The following is a 20,268-nucleotide window of genomic DNA, read 5'->3' on the forward strand; positions in this document are numbered from 1 at the left end:
GTATCAACAAGTAATTGTAGGGAACAGCTTTGGTATATTATTATTGGTACAAGGTAGCCTGTTGTGAATTTGGAGATGCAGATTTAGACACAAATGTTTTCTGTACAATGAATGGGCCTGAAAATGCAAGAATCACATGTCTAATTTCTAGATTTGACTGGAAAAGAAAAAGAAGAAAAAAATATCCAATTTCTGATTTTTGCGTACAAGGTCTGAGGACATGAACAGGTGTTAGGTGCATGGATCATTTAACATAATAGAAAAAAAAAACAGCCTGCAAAAATAAAGAAGAAAAAAAGATATCTGTGACTAACGTATTCCATCAGGGGTTTTTAGAAAAATAGAAATGAGTTAAACAAATGAGCACCTTAGCTTTATATACATGTACTGAAAATGTGTGTGGGAGGGTGCAAAATAAGATACCGGTAACTAACAAAAATGTACAAAATAGTTAGAAACATAGGCTCTGTTGAAAACACTGAAAACAAAATCTGGCTATATATATATATCTCGATGTATCTTCCAATGGGAGAAGACTATCCTGAGAAGAGAGAATTGGACAACTAAACTCTAACTTGTGCTCCGTGAAAACTGTTGAGAAGAATTTGGTTCACCGATGTTTCATACCTATATCAATAAATTATTTGTCTTCGAATGAGAGAAAGGGATGTTTAGTTTGGTTGCACAGTCAAACTTGCCCAAGTGACCACTTCTGTAAGCTGGCCATCTGGCCTTAATGACCGCTATATCTCAGTCCTAATATTTTTTCCCATAGACGTAAGCATTGTCCAACCGGCACTATATTATTTGGGCCCACACATGGGCCAATATCTGCCTATGACGACCGTGTCATTTTGAAGCGTGTGTCGGAAAACGTTTTTTGATGATAACTAGCGAGAAATCGTTAAGGAATCGGACAGTTTGCCATTGATTTTGACAGCATAACAGTCTTTGCGAAATGGTGCCGGCTGGGTCACTTTGGGTCATTGGGGCCATCCATTGTAAAATGGGTGGAAGTTTTGCTACAGTTTTCTTTCTTGTTCTCTGTCTTGCCACAATGCTTTTTGTATAAGATGACCAATTGTCTAAGCAGACCACTTTGCCTCCTATGGGTGGTCGTCTTGGACAAGTTTAACTGTACTTCTTTTGAACAGGTCAGCAAAAGCAACAAATGCCTCCGTGGCTTGTCTCTGCAATATAAAATGGCTTCTTGTGCATTATGGAGTATATTTTCTAACACATCAGTGGCAAGCAACAAACATGGTTGGAGAAGCCACGGCACCAGTCCTGCTGGAGGGTTGTTGTAGTTCTTAGCTGTTGGCCTTGCCTTGGACGGGAGTGGACACGCGGGCGGTCATGGTGGGTGGACGGATTCCTCTGATCAGGACAGGACTCATCTTGGAGTCAGCGTCTGAGGGAATATGACCAAGGAGGTGAGTTATAACCTGATGGCACTCACAGATCATTGGTCACCCTGTTGGATTTCTTTTCAGTTTCAGGTGATCCATTATAATTCAATAATTTTAAAGCACCTATAAATCATAGTGCAGAATGCACTGTTATAGTCTATAGACATGATTAAAGACCATATGACATCAGTAAGTCTGAAATGGAACAGTTCCTGAAAATAGTCAAATGTGATAAATATTATTCAATGAACAAAGACGTTTGGACCATAACTACACTCTTCTTATGTTACGGAACGTCAAATCTTGCAAATCTATCTTCCACTTCTTGATTTCTGCTGCCAGTTAATCCAATTACAACTCGGGATCAAACCTGGGTCTCACCGTTTCATAGTCGAAAGCTCACTAACCCACCCAATGCTGCGTCTTGAACACATGAAGTGACTTCCTTACCTGAGAGTTTGGTATCTGACAGCTGCTGATGTTGATGCGGGCGGTTGTTGTTCATCCTCTCCTGTTGTCGACGGCTGGGGATTGACGGGGAGGTACGGTCGGGCAGACACTTCATCTGTGTAGTAATAAGAGTAGTAAGTAGTAGTTGTAGTAAGTAGTAGTAGTAAAAGTAGTAGTACATGTAGTTGTAGTAGTAGTAGTAGTAGTAGTAGTAGTAGTTGTTGTTACTGTAGTAGTAGTAGTAATAGTTGGAGTTACATGTAGTAGTAGTAGTACAAATGTAGTAGTAGTAGTAGTAGTAGTAGTAGTAGTAGTAGTAGATTGGTTTAATACTTCAGGTCAGCAAAAAGACACACGAGTACATGCCTCCTGGCAGCCATTTTAGAAGGCTGAATTGCGAGGCTATTTACAAGAGTATCAGTCTGTAAAATGATTACCCCGTATGCATTAATAGTTGCCATCATTTAGTAAGCGACAGTAAAATATACTATTTATTCAACAATAAAAATTTTACAAAACAATTGCATTCAAGGATAATTTACAAAGTGCTACCTATGTACCAATAACTGTCATAACATCAATTAAAAGTTGTTCAAATTTGCACATTTGATGCACTCCTGACGTCATCGCGCTTCCGACTTGCAGAGATTCAGCAAGTACATCACTCATCTGAAAAAGGTTGACGAGTTCCTTTCTTGTGTTGGAACAAAGCTTGAACTTTACAACTATGTTGTTAAAAGTTGTTAACTACCTGAGCCGGGTAGTACCCTGCGCCCAGGGTCTGTTTCATCATGCTGCGGGCCTCTCGCTTCTTCCTGGGGTGGGGACTCTTACTGCGGCTTCTGGGCCGGCTGGACTGGGCCAGTCTGTACGTGTCTGAACCGGCTGGTAGAGCTTCCTGGCTACGACTCTGCGGACACAATGGTTACCATTGGCACTTCATTTTAAGACACTTCTTCAGAGTCCGAAAATAATTTCATCAGGTTGGTAGGACATAGGATATAGGGATTTTCTTGGCACTTTTGCGTCGAGAACAAAATCTCAAGTCAACTCCAGCGATGAACCGGGATGACGGGGGATATCTGTGATTGTGTTCTCGCCGCAAAAGTGCCAACTACATCGGCTACATATAGCGTCAAGATACAGTACTCCAGTCAGAAGCTCTGAGGAAGGTGTCTAATAGACATCAAAACGTAAGCAGGTGAGAAACATTACCAGTTGTGTAAGAAGAAAATCCCTAGATCCTACTTGTCCAGAGTATTCAAGAAATTTGTACTAAGGTAAGGCCACATCAGTTTTGCAAATTTGAAAAAAAAAAAGTTCTGACTCAACTTGAAAATGCTGAAAGAAGAAAGTTGAAGAAAGTTCTTTTCTTCCTAAAAAATTAAACTGGTGTGGCCTAAAGAACAGTTCTACTACTACAGGCATAACAGTTCTGGAAGAGGAGAGTTATTCAAAAGCAGCAGTTGTTGAAACCTTCAATCAAGAACCCTTAGAAGAGACATCACAGGTAGATACGAATTTTCCTATAGGCAAAAAGACTACTGTAACTGTGTAAGTAAAAAGAACAAGTTTCCACACTCATATTACCTATTGCCAATAAAAGGCAATGGTGCTTTTGAAAAGCTTAGGCTTTTTTATCATTAGTGTTAATTGCTTTAAAATGCAGTCACCACACCACCCACACACATGAAACTGGACAGACAAAAAAACTCCACTTTTTCTGCTAATCTGTAAAAGCAACTAGAAAGGTCTGTCAGTGTAGAGGAGAAATTTTTCTGTTGGAAAGGAGAAAGATGAGACAAGGGGTGCAGCATATACTGTGGGAAGTGGATGTGATTATTGATTAATATACTTAGTGTTTTCTGAAAGAGGAGCACTGCAAACCATTTCAGCAGGCCAGACTGACTCATCTCTGACTTTAAGCATAAACTGTGATTCACATGTAACAATGATTCAAACTTTAATCTTTAACTTGAATCAGTTGGATACTAAAGTGCAAAAAAAGTTTGCATGAATTAATTGATAGAATGGGACAATTTTTAAGCCTTTGTTACTGATATATCTTGTAATTGTAACACTTTTGTAGACCTGTTACAATTTTATTCATAGATTCAATAGAAATTTGCACAAGGAAATTGTTACTCAAGCAACTGGATAGGTGTTGCTTGAGTAACAAGATCCTTGTTATCTCATTGGATACTGGGATGTCTAACTCTAAGCTTCATCGACAGAAGAAATTTGATTTTGACGAGAATGTTTTTTTGTGAACACTGGAATAAAGAAATCAGTTAGGCCTTTCTAGTGCAGCAGATTACCAGTATTAAGGAAACATGACTGGTTCCTCTTGCTGTGTTTGAGTGACTGTTGGTGTTTGTGTCCAGTTCGGGGAGCTGTCTGGAGGTAAAGTTCTGATTCAGTCTGTACTGATGGTAGAATGATGACGTCTCTTCATCAGAGTCCTTCACCAACAAAATAGAACAACACATGCATTTATGTAAACTCATGCCATCACCATAGTTTTTTTATTCCAAAACTCAAGTTTTCCCAACTTATTTTAATGCCAACACCAACACAGAGGACAATACAATACTCAGTTTCACTGAAGTTCAGTAAGGAAAGCCGTGTTAAAGTGCCTTTCCCAAGGGTTAAGAACGGTGGCATGGCAGGGTTCAAACCCAGGACCTCTTGGTTCTGAGACAAACACATGACCCCATATTTGCATTGTATGGGGGTATGTATACCCTTTTTCTGTGATTCACTGTTAATTGTTATAAAATAATATTAAATAATAGTATGCAGGATATTCTTGGCCTCTAAGTGTAAGAAAAATAATAAAATCTTTGTTGTAGTTCTTGTGTAAGATTTTGAAGTTACCTCCCATTTCAGATTCAAGCTCAGAAGAGGAGCAGTAAGACCTGTAATTAGGTTTTGTTTTATATGGTGCACCCCAAAAATATTTTGTGCACTTAATTTTTTAGGTTGGGTGCACCAGTGCACCTATTCCCAAAAATGAATTTCAAGCCCTGACATAGTAACCATAATGGTTGCATTGGGAGTTATTAACTATTCTTCTTTTAACTTCCCCAAACCCACAAATTTTGGAAAAGGTGGGACATTACGTCTTCCATGGTTTAAAGAGAAGACAAACCCTTCAGACATAGTTTTAGACATAGTTATAGTTCTAGACAGCTACCTTTCGTCATGTAGACTTTAGTTATTTTATACTCTGTTTCAATGTTCTTTTGTGTTTGTAATTTGCAATTAGCCTCCGGGCATGAATTTGCAATAAACTTCTCATTAAGATATTTTTCAAAGGGTCTCACCAAATTGTTGTTTTTCTTCTCTGCCAAGTTGCTGGTAGGTGTTGGCCTGCTGATGTTGTTGCCCAGTTTGACTGCATCTTGGTCCAGGTTGAAGGCGTAGGTCCTGTTGGGGGTGTACCAGGCCAGGGGTCTGGCCAGGCTGCCGCCTCGCTGCCCTCTAGCAGATCTGACTGCAACTGCATGTCTCAATCTCGTGTAGGTATAATCCTCTCTGTTGGAACGACATATACAAAGACATTGAAAAGTCTGAAACTACATGGATGGTCATTATGTAGGAGGTTTAAACTGTGAAACCCAAATTTTCAAGCGAACAACTCCAATTTTTGTGTTAGAAAAAAGTAACCGAACAGTCCAATTTTGTGTCGGAAATTACAGTTTGAACCTCCTATATAATGATATCTACCAACACAGACGAACTTTCAAGATTACATGTATGGTCATTGAAAATCATATTATTATGATAGCTATTTTATTTTCTGGATGAAAATCCTTAAAATGTAAGCATCAGTTGGTTAGCATTCTTCACTCCATCCTCTATGTCTTCACATGAATTTACATGGAGTTACATGTATCTCTGGCCTATGCAGTACTTTTCTCTGTCACTATGGGGCTCTTCAATCACTATTATGTATGATACAACAATGCCCCCTTTTGGCCATTTTGGATACTGCAGGCAGTTTATCCTTTGTTATTTGCCATACTGGTAACTATCCATGTCTGGAAGTGCAGGGAAAATATCTTCAAGTATTTGAAATTCAACTGGACCTCTGGGAAGAGCGGCTAAGGCCAACAGGGCATTTCCAGTATAAATAAAGGCTATTGATTGATTGATTGAAACCCACCTGTACTGTTCCACATACTGCTGAGACTGCTGGTAATACCTGAAGTCGTAGGGGATGGGGGAGGTTGTGTCCAGCACCAAAGCCTCCCTGGACGGAGGTCTTCTCTCACTGTGCACACAGGGAAAGACAAAACAGTTAATAACTGAAATATTTTGCCACTTTTTTTCTGTTAGGCCACATTGATTTAATTTTATGAATGACATCCGTGCAAGCATTGATTTTTTCCTGTTCTCAATAAAGAAATCACCATGTACACCGGGTGCCATCCTCCGCAGTCCATGGTAGCTAGCGACAATAGGGAGCCGGCGGTAACTACGGAGGATGGCACCCAGGCCACGAAACTCCACAGAACTCAAGAACTCAGTACAGTGCTGAATCATGAATGCTGCAAAAGGCCAGCATGTGAAGGCTTGTCTTAAAAGTCGCTACGTACTACCACAAATTCACAATACCAGCGTTGTATTCCTGTGGTATAGCAGTATATTTTTTTTTTATTTGCCTGCACCCACTAGTTTGGGGGTCTTCAGAGGATGTCATCCATAAAGTTTAGTCAGTATGGCATTGATACATGAACCTTTACCTGTATTTCAAGTGATACAATCTATAATGTACAGTCAACATTGCTCAAGAAGACTGCTCAGGGGACCGATAGAGACTAGTCTATGTGGACAGGTGGTCACTATAGACGGTAATGCTATACATGTACATGTGGGCCAAGACTAGTGGTCCATACATGTATGTAGAGCTGGTCACTTGTACAAGTTTGACTGTACATGAATATAAGACAAGGTGACAGAGGACATCAGTTACACCATGGTTACACAGCTACACCATGGTTACACGGTTACACCATGGTTACACAGTTATATCATGGTTACACATTACCTTCAGTGAGTTTCCACATACATGTATGTTATGAAATGGTCTTTAAAAAAATCTACCTGTGTGTTAGTGTAAAATATCACATTAATTCTCCTATCATGTAAGTACAAATAGGAATAAGAATTAGAGACATTTTTGACATACATGTACACCGTTTTCCAGCACCAATAGTTTATATTTCTGTATTTCTATATTCTAGCTTCATATTTAAGTTTATCACCAGTTAATATATTCAAGACTTAATGTACATGTATTCTGCACCTGCTATATTAGTACATGTAGATTCCAGTTATTCATTACATATCTTACACCAATCTATACAATCATAGTTCTTCTCCCTTAATCTGCTACTTCTAACCACCTCTGTTGACATACATGGACATGTGAGTACTTCCCAACCAACAGTGGACACCACAAGAACATACTGTAGTCATTACTTGTAATTACGACGTTGCACAGGAGTCCCAGACCGTAGCGACAGAGCCACACTAGCAGACTGCACTCTTCTCCTACATGTATGCAAGCGGGAACAAGGCTAGATTCTTTTTCAACATCCATAATTCTTCATGGACCACCATATCAGGAGGAAGTTCAACATCAATCAGCATATGTTCCTATATTCTCTCTCTCTTAATATGTACATGCAGGGTTCGAAATGCCCACTCTCACACACACACTGCACAAGTAATGTTTCTATGCGAAACTTATTAGATATGCTAGGTTGCCCAGTGCACAAGCTATAATTCTTTTTGCATACAAAGCAATCTTTTTGAAGTTTACAGAGGCCTAGCTTACAGCTTCTAAATACACAGTGTGAGCAATACCTTTACAGGTGGCGTGGTTTTCAAACTTGTCTTCTACAACAAACAGCAATTGTTGTATGAATTTGTATATCTGGTATAACCGCCTTTTGGCATAACACATCAGCTTCGCAGTCACGTGACGCAGCAGCAGCTGGCTGTGTTACACCAAACGACTTGTTACACCAAACGAATTATTTGATGGAACCTTTGGAAGCCCACATGATAAACATTAGAACCCTGTGTGATATGGAGAGTTATCACACAGGCCGGCAAAACCCATATTGACCGTTATCGCAGCCCAGCTACGACATAAATACCTGTCTCGTGTCCCTGCACTGCGTGGAGTCCTCTTATTGCTGCCATTGTCCTCGTTACTTCTGGAGTAGGGGGCGCTGCTGCACCGTGACGGCTTCCCCGTGGGTTTGGGATAGGTCTGGTAGAAGTGGATGCCCTCCTTGTGGGAGGCCTTGCACATGTCCCAGCCTGGAATGTTCTGTGGTGGGGGAAAAAAGCAGAGACAGGGCTCGAAAAACTGTACTTTCTTCCGCATACCTGCACTGGTATAATTTTCCTGCACCCGACAAATCCCGCACCACTCAGAATTTCAAAGAAGCCACGTGACAAGCCTCACTGGGTCAGTCTACTGAGGAAGACCAGGGTGACTGGTCGAAAGCTCTCAGAGAACTTTTTTTGTGTTGGATCAAAAGTTTTAACTTTAAACAGAATTTAGGAATGGATCATACTAAAAACTGTTCATGAACCATTGTCATTATTTCTTTTAATATACTTCATAGGCACTAACATTCACTGTAGCAAATAACATATAATAGATGATTCGCAGACTTTCCTTTCCTGTACCTGCCGCCACCGCGAACGTACACTTTTATACAGTTCCACTAAAATGTTAATTTTTGTCAGACCGCAAACTTTGCTACAGCAAACATAAAGCAATTTACAGTATTTCTTACTATTGCACAATTTTAACTGAGGAAATCTCCTGTAATATTGGAATAATAATACATACGAATGATACATCATTACATGTGAAGGCATGATTATGAAGTAAGAATGCATCCTCACCTTGTTATGCTTTCCCTCATCCCTCCCTAGGTACAGGTACTTGAAGACTTCTGACATACACAGGTCTCTGTCTCGGTCTACCTGCAGTATTCTATCTTCTTTATGGCTACTGGAAGAGGGGAGATAGAAAGGTGACATTTGGAAAGCAAAATGCATATTTTTAACATATCACAAATACTGCTCTGCTTATTCTGACTCAAACACATTCATAAATATGATGACCAGCCCCTCCAACTCTGTCCTGCCACTTGTTACATAATGTAATTCAACACCACAGGATGTCTGCTACAGCACCAGTTACTATGGTGAGAGCCATCTGGTCCAGGTCATTGACCTTATTTGTTTGGAATTGGAGGAGAAACAGAGCAAATCAATATGTTTTCCTTCTGTGAAGTTAAACCTAACAATCATTGATTAAAATCTTCATTAATGCCATTCCTCTATGTGGGTTGAATTATTGAGAGAGAATGTCTGGCACACTGACAGAAAGATACAACAAATTGATGGGTCTAGACAAAAAGATCAATTTGTTCCCAGTAAAATGGTTAAAGACAGATACAATCGTGGAGCGTCTAGACCTACTTTTTAGTGATGGGACTGGTGACGGCACTCCCTGTCCATGCCTGTAACACGGCAGCGTCTTCACTCTTCTGTTCCTCCTCAGCCAATAGCAGCAGCTGTGTCTGAGACATCATCTCAAAGTTCTCTTTACAGTCACATGGCAAGTCATTGTGTTCAAGTCTGTAGCACATCGTGGATAGGACTGTAGGGCTGGAGCTGTCACTGCCACTGGACAGAGCTTTCTCCACGATTTTCTCGTGTTTGTTGTTGTTGTTGGCATCTCCGACGTCCTTTTCCACGTCTGTCATGGTTCAGACTATCGCCGCGGCAGCGGATCATTCCATTCGCGGCAATCCCGTATCCCGGCAATCACGTCAACACCTCCTATTTCAGAGATTTCAGCATTGCCTCATATCCTGAGTGCAACACAAAGAGAAAACATGGGTTAAAACTTCTTGTTGTTACTAACAATTATCATCTATCAATAATTTATCCATAATATTTAGCTTTACAAATCATTAATATCATCTAATAAGCTTAAATATTTTGCTATCATGCTATTCATTGACTACCCCATATATATAATATATCCCAGAAAGAGGATTTGAAGGCATTACAATACCTACACGTACATGTGTGCTACATTATTAAGGGCAGTTCAAAGCACAAAATACCACATGCAATCCCTCTTTAGAAAACATAAGGTCAGTTACCAACGTGGCATTGTCTGTAGTTTCTATACTTGTACAATGTAATTCAAAAGTTCATAGTATAATCATAGTATGGGGGGGTATTCTTAGGCAATATAGAAAGGGGCCATACCCAATCCATGGGGGCAAGTCCTAGACAATAAAGTTCATCTATCCACATATACTGGCATGAAATATTAGAATAAGGTTGCTGAGCCAAGTCAAAAAGACAGCTGCTAAGCAGTTTCATTCACAATACCAGTAAGACCAATATAACCTGATTTCTGGACAGGTTATGAGAAGAAAAACACAAGAGGCACAGGACTAGACAACAAACATTCTAGCACATACAGTTGTACATGTACAGGTTTATGCCCTATACTATGAATGGTAGGATCCAGGGAAAACAAGCTGGTAGTAGGTGCCCATGCCCAGTCAACATTACCAATCCTGTATTCTAGTGTTTGTAATTATCCACATTCCCTAGTACAAACAAATAACCATATTAATTATTATCAGACTACAACCACATAGACATTTCCAGTTGGACATAATACCCCAGTACTAGTAAATTTGTACATGTACATGTACGTGTAGCTTTTCCCCAAGCAATGAATTGATTGCACACATCAATACAAAGCCGACATCAGGCGACATTTATAACATCTATCCCAAAATAAAATTAATGTTAGTACCTTACATGCATCTTTTCTCAGACTGTAAGTGCACAGCAAAGAAGTCCAAACCTATCTCTAAAACGTTGAATCTGACAATGTCTTCACATTGCCGGTTTGTCAATCTTATGCAAAGCTCTGGCGTCATGATGATTACTGAATTATAGATGGCATATTACTGTAATTCACGATTTTTTTGCAGTAGTTTTATATTCCTGGTTTTCGCTTCTGTACCGCGAAGTTATCATTACAGTGAACAAATAATTTGCCGAATTTCTTTTTGCTGCACCTGCCACCACTGCAAAGGTATAGTTCCGTGAACACGTCCATTTTTCTCATACCACAAACTTTTGCTACTGCGAACATAAAGTGATTTACAGTTACTGCTTTCAGGTCCTCACAATGTAACAAGTCGACTGTGTAATCCATGACAGGTTCCACATCCTTGAAGTATAACTAATGACCACATGTGAATCACCTCAAGGCACTTTTGTTGGCCTCATATTTTTGTACCATAGTAACCGCAATAATATTGCTTTGCAGAATAATACATGATACAATATCATTGCTAGCAGTAATTGCCTTAATCTCGTCATTATGATACAGGTATAAATTTTTAACACATTCCTATGGAATGTTATTGTTGACATATGTCACTATATATATGTCACTATATGTCAGATATGTGATACCTATGACCATAATCCTATAAATGTATACAAACAGGAGAGGACTATTCCGTGCCTATTTTAATACCATAAAGCTACATATTATTTACGGTCAGACAATCTGGTGCTGGCAAGATGAATTTCAAAATATCCTGCCCAAAATTACTTCCGATCATCTAAATTCTAATGCCTGCTTAAGAAACTTTCATATAAGCATGAATATCCATTTTCCTACACTTTGGTTACAAGAGAATGTAACAATGACACACTCTACTCCCTACAATGTGATTTGTGTTATCCAGGTACAAGTCGGATCATTGTTGACATCTTAAGTAGTGCGTTATGTTGATAAGACACAGCCTGGAGGGATGAACAGATTCAGGAGATTCTGAGAAACAAAAGAACAGCTCATCTGGGACACAAGACTACCTATGTTTAGATAAACCTGTTTTTTGGTGTGTTTTTTAAACCAAAATAGACTTACGTTTTCTGCCTTTTCTTCATGATTAAAAATACACTGTACATGTAAAATTTCTGAATAAGAATTGTTCTTATGGAAGTACTAGCTGTAGCAATCACTCACCAAAAAAGCTTATGTTTTTCACTTGAATATATATAGTAAATTTTCTCTAGTTACACATAGAGAAGAACACGAAGACAATGACAAACTTAAGTCGACCAATTAAGACCTTCCTGCATATATATCTACTGTCCTGGTAACTTTGTTGTTTAAAATAGTCAATAAAATTCTAAATACCAACCAGATCTGCTGTTTCATTTTTTTGTGGATGGTCTCTAACACAACCAATTGGGAAATATCTACAGTTGAACACTAACATACAAGAAAGACCATAACCGACAAGACCTGCCTTCTTTTAGTCTTAAACGGTTCCAAAGCCTTGGCGGAATTTCGAGCACAAAGATTTTACACTTGGTATATTGTAGCTTTGAACAAACGAGCGACCCATGTGTACCTTACAAACACACTAGTACGTGCTGGGCTAAAAGGCAATCTGTAACAAACATGCCCAATGTGGTATATCCATGGGGATATAGACCACAACTGATTGATGAAGGTTACGACATGTGGAATTAAAGAAAGAAAGCAAAGTGGGGGTAAAGATCAAGGCTTAGGGACAGCGTTATTTGTTGCTAGGTAGGAGGACCTCTAGACATTCTTCGGTAAAATTGCCTCACTTTTAATTGCAAACAACACAATACAATGTAGGTATGAAAAAATATATGATTAGATTTGCCAAACAAGTTCTCAACACTTCCTCTGTACTGTAGCAACTAACAATGTACATGTCACGAACCACTTCAAGAGAAATGCCCCCCTTACAATTGCACAAGGCTCATCCCCTAACAAACTCACACAGTGTGACTTCCGAGAGGTAAGAGTGAATGTGCAGGCACACTAGTGTGTACTGTGTTTTTCTTCCCGCGTCTGTCTAGGACGCGGGTACATACGTGATCAACACAAAGCACGACCAAACAAACACACTGCACGCCCTTTCATAACCAACGTACCTTAGCACGTACAAAAGCCTTAAGTTAATATTATATGCACAAACATAAGTCGCCATCCACGGCGTAGGGTGTCCGACTGCTTACAAAGAGTGGTTTCGCTTGGTTGACGACCAGACTCAAACACAATGCATGACCCGATTGGTGTACGACCAGCGACATGGAACCGATAAACTATTCCTAAGTTTACATTTCCCCTCATAAACCTAGTAAACGATCACAAGCAGACTGTGTTACGGTGGTTGCTGTGTGTGTGTCAGGACACCGAAGGAATGGGCACACAAGATTTGCATTGTTCTTGTTACAAATGACCTCCCTACTACCTGTTGGAGGGATCAATAATCATTTAGGTGACAACACACATGGAAAACTATTTAGGCTGGTCTGGTATTGCCTGCATGAAGCTATGCAAAGACACAATACCTCAACAGGAGGTCTATAAAATGCAGATTGTTTTATGGACTTCTCACAGTACATTAGAATATAATAGACTGCAGTAAATCACTGAGAAGCAATTAAGGGCAAATTTACACTATCGGAGTAAAAGTTTGCTCAGTTTGCCTTCATAACCCTCAATAAAATCATATTCCAGTCAGAATTTTGTGATATATGACAAAACTTATCAAATAACCTCACTTTTCTCATTACAGCACATATTATGTTTAGGGACTTGAGGACAAGGCAAACAAATGTACCACGATTTCCCTATAATTGATTCCCTAAATCTAGAACAAGTTTTTCTTCATGTCCTACATAGATGAAGGTCAAGGTCTTGTAACAAGGACGTCTACCAATGTGTGATATCTCTACTATAATTAGTACAGTATATATACTATGGTAATAGATCTATTAAATGTTGAACTTAGTTTCCTTCATCAGCACAGCAGTACACATTTAGTACTTGTTATGACCTACATGTACCAGTGTATACACGAACTCTGAACTACCGCTGGGAATAACCTACAACTGATAGTAAGTCCAAAATACACCATCCTATCAAATGGCAGGCACAATATATTGTGGCAAGATTTGATAAAAAGCCTTACTGTATGACTACCTCTAATAGCAACACAGCTATCGTCCAGTTATGCTTAATTGGTTTTCCTCTGTGCATAGCAACGCTTTGTACCACCAACAGCTGTTCACAACTTCACATGCTTCTGGTATTTTGGAAAACATCAATTGCTCTTGGCCCAGTCGAACATTCTTCTTCTTTTTTCTTCTTCTTTTTGGTTCCTCTAACAACCCCGTGAGGGGTATCACTGAGGGGGGGGGGAGGTGCGTGGACCTTACGGTAGAGAGGCCCGAAAGGCCTCCACAGATTGTGCCTGTATGGCCTCGGCAGGTAAACTGTTCCACTCTCGTATCGAGCGTGGGAAAAATGAGAATTTGAAACAGTCTTTCGTTGCAGGGATAATATTGTATTTAAAGGCGTGGCTACCTCTGGTGCGCCGCTGTGCAGGAATAAGATATTGTTCAGAGGGTATGCGCATGTGACCGTGAGTTATTTTGAACACATTCTTGTCCATATTTGTATATAGCTCATAGCCTTAGCACACTTATGCCAGGTGAAAGAACTTTCATATCATTCAAGTACAGAAAGGATATTACTCGCAAAAGTACAGAGAGTATAATACTCACAACAACAAAATTATGGTCCTTATATGTTCAACAGCCTAAACAGTATGAGTGATGACAGCATGAAATTGCTAATTAGTTTATGTAAATGTGGACTTTTAGACCAATCATATGTGCTGTTGGCTAGATAAACATAAAACAACTTGAACACTTCACATGGCTACCTGCTTATTACGTTAGCTATGCCAAAATAAGTTAGCGCAACTAATTGAAGATTTCCACCTTGAATTAGTCAACCTTACTCAAATCTAATTGTCAGCCACACGTATGACTGAATGTTGAGAAAAACATTGAGAGTTTAAGCCATCAAACTGTTGGACTAAAAAAATCTAAGGAGGCACCAAACACTCTAGAAGGAATTGTTAAACAGAGCTACATTCTTAGAATGTCTTTCTTCCTCCATCACTAAACAGAATTCCTCCGCTGTGTACTTAGTACAAGTGGTCTTCTTCAGACGACATGTTGTATTGATTTTTTAGCTAGCTCTACCAGGAGGCCCCGCAATTTAACAAATTGGGTAACCCTGCTATGCCATAAGCTTTTGTTTGGAACAATGAAATGCATCTTAACCCTTTGGACAGGAGTCACAGCACCTTAAAAAAGGCCTAGCTTAAATCAGCTCAGTCGCAAATCATCAAGCAAAATCCAGTATGTGTATTGTCCATACCTTACAGTGCAGCACTGTAAGCACCTTGACCCATGCTGAGTATCCTCTGGTCCCCAGAGCTAGGGTTATTTTCTATACAAACACACTTACATCCTCCAACATGGAACCTTCAAACATGGTCGTGGGTGACCCTGTCTCCATGGCAGACAAACAAGTCCCCGATACGGGTCTATGGTGACAATGTCAATACCGTTTCTGTATCAGAGCATATAACAATGACTAACAAAATACTTTTAGAAGATTATATTACAATAGGCGAAGCTGTAAACAACTAGACCTTGATGAATGAACTGCAAACAGGTGCCTCATTATGTTTTGGTAAAGTTGGTCTTTAAAGAAGACCAGCTATTTCCCTATTTTAGGTCACAAAGAAGCATATAATTAGTATAACTCTATACAGGTACAGTACCGGTACTGAATTTTATGATGATGATTTTATAAAACAAGATATGATTACTAACCTAAAAACATAAGCTGCCAATTCAAAACATTTCATCAAGCGTTTCTTTTAGACTGGCCACCATGAAAAGTTGGTATTCAGGCAAAACATCTTATACCATAATCTGTTTGTTAAGGCTTGGAGTGAGATTCAACCACACTAAAACAGCGTCATGGTTGATCTGTACACATTGAGTTTTGTCAGCGGCGGTTGCCAAAACTGTCGGAACGTGTCTACGTCTGCCAACGCGGCCAGTGGCCAGTGTATAGACCACATGGAGAGTGTATGCCGAAGTCACAAAGTCTGTGTCAACATACTATCCTGTAGGGGTTTCAATTGTTGCAAATCTCAATTTTCTTGCACAGACCACACCATACTATATGAACCAGGGCAAAATTTTTTAACCATACATACCTGGCAGCTATTGAATCCTATAAAGTATCTAGAAATCTTAATTAAAGCTTGCTAGCTGAATAAACTTTCATGTCACACGATATGTCAAACACAGACCTCTGAGGCACTAAAACACCACAAGAGTTTTTGAACAACTGGCCGTTTTTGTCCAGAGAAAGTTGGGTCAAGCTGTCCAAATAAAGGGAGCGTAGAGAGGGTATTTATGTGAGTTGTATCCTCTTTTGCCACAGGCCTACTTGGATTGACCCACATACCTTAAAGGGATTCACTCCCTTTATCAGACATTTGACCAGATGAAAGGCTTTACGTGCATTAAAGCCATGCCTTAAAACCACCTGAGATGGGGAAAAAAGGCTAAACCCTCCCCAATGAAAGAGAATATAAACACAGCTTTTCTGAAGAGTAAACAAACAATAGCCACTGCAACACACTGCCTCCATTGACGGCAAACATAACAAGATAATGATGTTTTTTCAGTATGCCATGTATAATCATAACATTCTATACAGGATTTCCTACATACCACACCTATACCTGTGTTTTTATACAAGCAGCATTGCAGTCACGACCACAGAAGAAGGTGAATGATTGGGTTTTCGTAAGGCACTGATCCATAGCATGTTACCACTCAGTGGGCTACCAACAACAGAATACTAGGTTACCAAAGTTTCTCTTACTGGTACAAACAATACCAACAATGAATCCACATTATAATGCCGATAATTTGGTTACAAAATGTGGCCTTGGATTCCAAGGGAGACAATAACCTGATTTGCTATAATTGTAATTAATACTGCATGTATTGATTCGCGATAAAAGAATGCGCAGCGGAAAGGAGTAATCAAATTAACTGTGATATTGCTGCAAATTACAGTTTCTCTGACCTCCGGTCCATGAGTCATGGTATGCTCTAATAAAATCTTTTTTTCTATATTTAATACAAACAGAATAACGGAGCTCTCAGTCTGATAATGGAGCTTAAAGTTAAAACCTTGGTTTTATACAGATTTTTTTTAAATATTTACCAGCTCCTATAAAAAAGCATAGTTTTGGCATAGCAACAGGGGGCACGAAACACTAAGTCATACAAACAACAGTAATGTATCAAATACATTGTATCATGTCTTGGTTGCATTTTGTGACTTAGAAAGAAGTGATGAAGGATAAAGTACACATAAAGGCACAAACTGAAGTTTTACTTCTGGTAAATTGTATTTCGAATTCAAGCCATGGGCATAATCATAGCCCCCTCCCTCTAGGGAAATATACCAGGTCTAGCCTTATCTATCTTATTTGGGCAGATATACCCATCCTTTATACATGTATGTAATATCATCAGTTTTTCATTGGATTAGGGATAGTCTTTTCCCTACTGTCTGCACTCTGCCCCATTGAGCATTTGCCTGACAAAGTGAATAATCACAAATACATGTTCAGAATAGATTGTAGGGGGCCTCATGCTATAACGCAAGGAATAACCTTGGATCATGTAGACTTTGCAGTAGTGGCAGTTTCAAGTAGCACGGGAAGCAGGTCGATATGTTACAAAGAAAAGCCAATACAACAGGCAGGTGTTGGGCTGAATCATAGTTATCCCTGAATAATTGATTGGTCCCTCCTTCCCCTAGCCAAATTATCAAACAGACATGTAGCATTAGATTTGCTTTCATTGGTGGTGCCAAGAGGAAAGGAAACTGGGGGTTATAATGATGACATCATGTCTGTCCTAAGGCCATACCAATTCATTTTGTTGGTTCTTGGATTATTTCAGCCAAAATTTGATGCAACAGTGTGAAAAAAAAACAGGCCGAGGCATCTTATGATAGCCCCCAAAAGCTATGCTAGGAGTCATCAAGAGTCAACATACTGCGCTGGTTTATAATTCAAACAATGAATTTTGAAATTTTAATGAAACAACTGCACTGAAAGATGGAAAAATAGTAACAACTAGCAAGACAAGGACTTTCTTCAACTGGTGGGGCCAAAATACAAGCATTTTGGAGTTGATTCAGAACCTGAATATTTTTTTCAAATAAGAAAAAAATCAAGAGGGCAAATCTGAGAACCACATTATTAAAACAGTTTGGCCTAAGCTTATAATTTGCCAGTCAGGAAATGCTGCTTCCTTTTGCAATCAAAGAATTGAAATTCTGCTTTCATTTCCACTCATAATGTTTTCCACACACACATTACGTAGAGGACATCCTTTGTACACAGTACATGGCAAGAGATTATGATTGGTATTGGGTTTTTAATCAAATGACAAAATCTTTGCATGCAATCCCGCTGATTGTCTTTCACCCTAGCGACCTCTGACGTCTACCCCGAGTCTGCCTTACACAAAACACCACTCAGAACTAATTGCAACATGCAGGCATTATCTATTCCATGGCAGTCACTGTTGCTTTTGGGATGTACCATTATTCAGAACATTAGACAGAAGACGCAAAGGCCATCGTGTCAACCCTCCTCACTTACTAGTAGGTATAGGGACTGACACGGTCATCATACTCGGAAAAATCTGTATCTGTATCTGTACATGAATATATATCTGTTGTTGTTGTTGTTGTCCTTGTTTAAAGTCTAGTATTATGTCGCTAGATTTGGTCTCTAGGTACTCAGTTTTATGCTTGGTTCAGTTCAGAGTCAGTTGTCTCTCTTGGTATTAACACTTGGTGACAATATCTGTACATGAATCTGTATCTAAATACGAATAAAGATCTTGCATGATTGCCCATATGATATAGTACATGTATATAATTATATAGACAGAAGAGGAGAAAAAAGAATGTTTTTCACACAGCATAGACAATAATTCCACAGTTTTAACACTCTAAATTTAGTCTAAACAGAAGACAATTGCACTTAATGGTTATGGGTACAAATGATTTCCATATGTATTCCAAACTCCCCCTGCAGCCATACTGTACATCTTTTATTGATGACCAGCAACACACTGACTGAGGACAAGGGTGGGAGGGGCGTGATGCTCTCTCCATTTTTCTTTGTAGCCATGTAGACAAGAGTCATCACTCCTGGAGAGCAACAAGAGTTCTACAAACAACGTTTGGCAGATTGACAAATAACGTTTCATTGTGCAAAACCCGGAGGGCAAGAGTTATAGAGGAAAATGTATATTTATAGTGTCGCGGTTGCGGTGTCATCATGGAATATTTTCTGCCGGTCTGGTAGCGATATCAGGAAGCGTTGTGGTCTACGTTTGTAACGTTAGATATTATAATTCTAATAGCAATTTTTGCTGAACGGAAATCCAGTTTTGGACCCTCAGACCGCAAAAACAGCAAAGATCAAACCGTCCAATTTAATTATCTGTATCCTTGGTAATTGATTTTTTCGTCCGAAAATAGACTGAGGTAGACTTCTTCATCGGTCAACTACGATGTGCTTGATCGAACTGAGACGGAAATGCAGCAGACCTCTTATTTTAGCAGTAAAATGTTGCCCGCTAAAAATCCCAGAGGGCAAAAAAAATGAACGAGATCGATCTGAAAAGGCCGCCAGTGCGCGGCCTTGTTGACTTTCTACACACGGTCATTCATAAACAAAGATCTCACAAACCTGTTTCTCTCAGCTTTCTTCTGAAGAATAAGACTTCTACCTCAAGGAGACGTCAGGTTCTTACTGCATGTGGTCTTTGGGGGAAGAAAATGTCTCAAAGCCGTGAAAAATGTGGTAAAAACTGCGCCCAAATCTGACCGGCTCCCGTTTCTGAGGAAACTTATCGTCTGCATTGTGCGCATGCGTCCTGGTAAATCATGCGCAAAGGATGATGGGTAAATGTTGCTGCCTGTAACAGTTGGTGACATTTATCAAATATAATGTTATATTTATCCGTCACCCTTGGCAGGGGGTAGGGTATTCATAGCTTTTATGGATCCTACAATATGAATGACACACTTTTCTCTTGTCGTTCCGTCTGTCTGGTCTATCCCTTTTTGTCATGGTATCATTAACAACATGTTACAATGTGGCGTCATCCATCTAAGATTTTCTGAAGGTTTACAGTTTTCTAACTGATGACGCTCCAAGAATTGAAAAGGATAATTAAACAAAACAACAAAATAAAGGGAAAAAACGAAACAAAGAAATGTAGTTGGGTTAGTAAGTGAGTGGAAAACCGACTTGCAAAAAAAAAAACTTCAACTTTAGGGGCCGGGGATTTGGGTAACGTTAACGTT

At 39.4% G+C, this 20,268-nt stretch overlaps 1 protein-coding gene across 5 annotated transcripts; it reads right to left on the bottom strand.

The window, feature by feature from the left end:
* Positions 1–1,022: 1,022 nt before the first annotated feature.
* Positions 1,023–19,837, bottom strand: LOC109477445. Of its 5 annotated transcripts, none has more exons than XM_019778721.1 (11): positions 19,649–19,837; positions 9,375–9,769; positions 8,793–8,901; positions 8,030–8,205; positions 7,347–7,418; positions 6,028–6,135; positions 5,186–5,396; positions 4,178–4,321; positions 2,611–2,769; positions 1,860–1,974; positions 1,023–1,411 (listed from the first exon to the last, which is right to left on the bottom strand). In XM_019778721.1, the coding sequence occupies exons 2-11, from the start codon at positions 9,659–9,661 to the stop codon at positions 1,311–1,313; spliced, it is 1,482 nt and encodes a 493-aa protein (XP_019634280.1). In that variant the 5' UTR covers positions 9,662–9,769; positions 19,649–19,837; the 3' UTR covers positions 1,023–1,310. The 5 variants fall into 5 exon arrangements, with proteins under 5 accessions (XP_019634280.1, XP_019634282.1, XP_019634283.1 ...); XM_019778723.1 differs by lacking the exon at positions 19,649–19,837 and adding an exon at positions 12,955–13,080; XM_019778724.1 differs by lacking the exon at positions 7,347–7,418.
* Between the last annotated feature and the right edge of the window lie 431 nt (positions 19,838–20,268).

Source organism: Branchiostoma belcheri, unplaced genomic scaffold, assembly GCF_001625305.1.
Source record: "Branchiostoma belcheri isolate BF01 breed outbred unplaced genomic scaffold, Haploidv18h27 scaffold4, whole genome shotgun sequence".
Taxonomy (NCBI): domain Eukaryota; kingdom Metazoa; phylum Chordata; class Leptocardii; order Amphioxiformes; family Branchiostomatidae; genus Branchiostoma; species Branchiostoma belcheri.

Excerpts from the sequence above, each read along its gene's own strand:
- LOC109477445 (XM_019778721.1), bottom strand. The coding sequence starts at position 9,661 with ATGACAGACGTGGAAAAGGACGTCGGAGATGCCAACAACAACAACAAA. Across the intron at positions 8,902-9,374 it reads ACCAGTCCCATCACTAAAAA|TAGCCATAAAGAAGATAGAA; the intron begins GTAGGTCTAGAC and ends CCCCTCTTCCAG. Across the intron at positions 5,397-6,027 it reads CAGTATGTGGAACAGTACAG|AGAGGATTATACCTACACGA; the intron begins GTGGGTTTCAAT and ends TCGTTCCAACAG.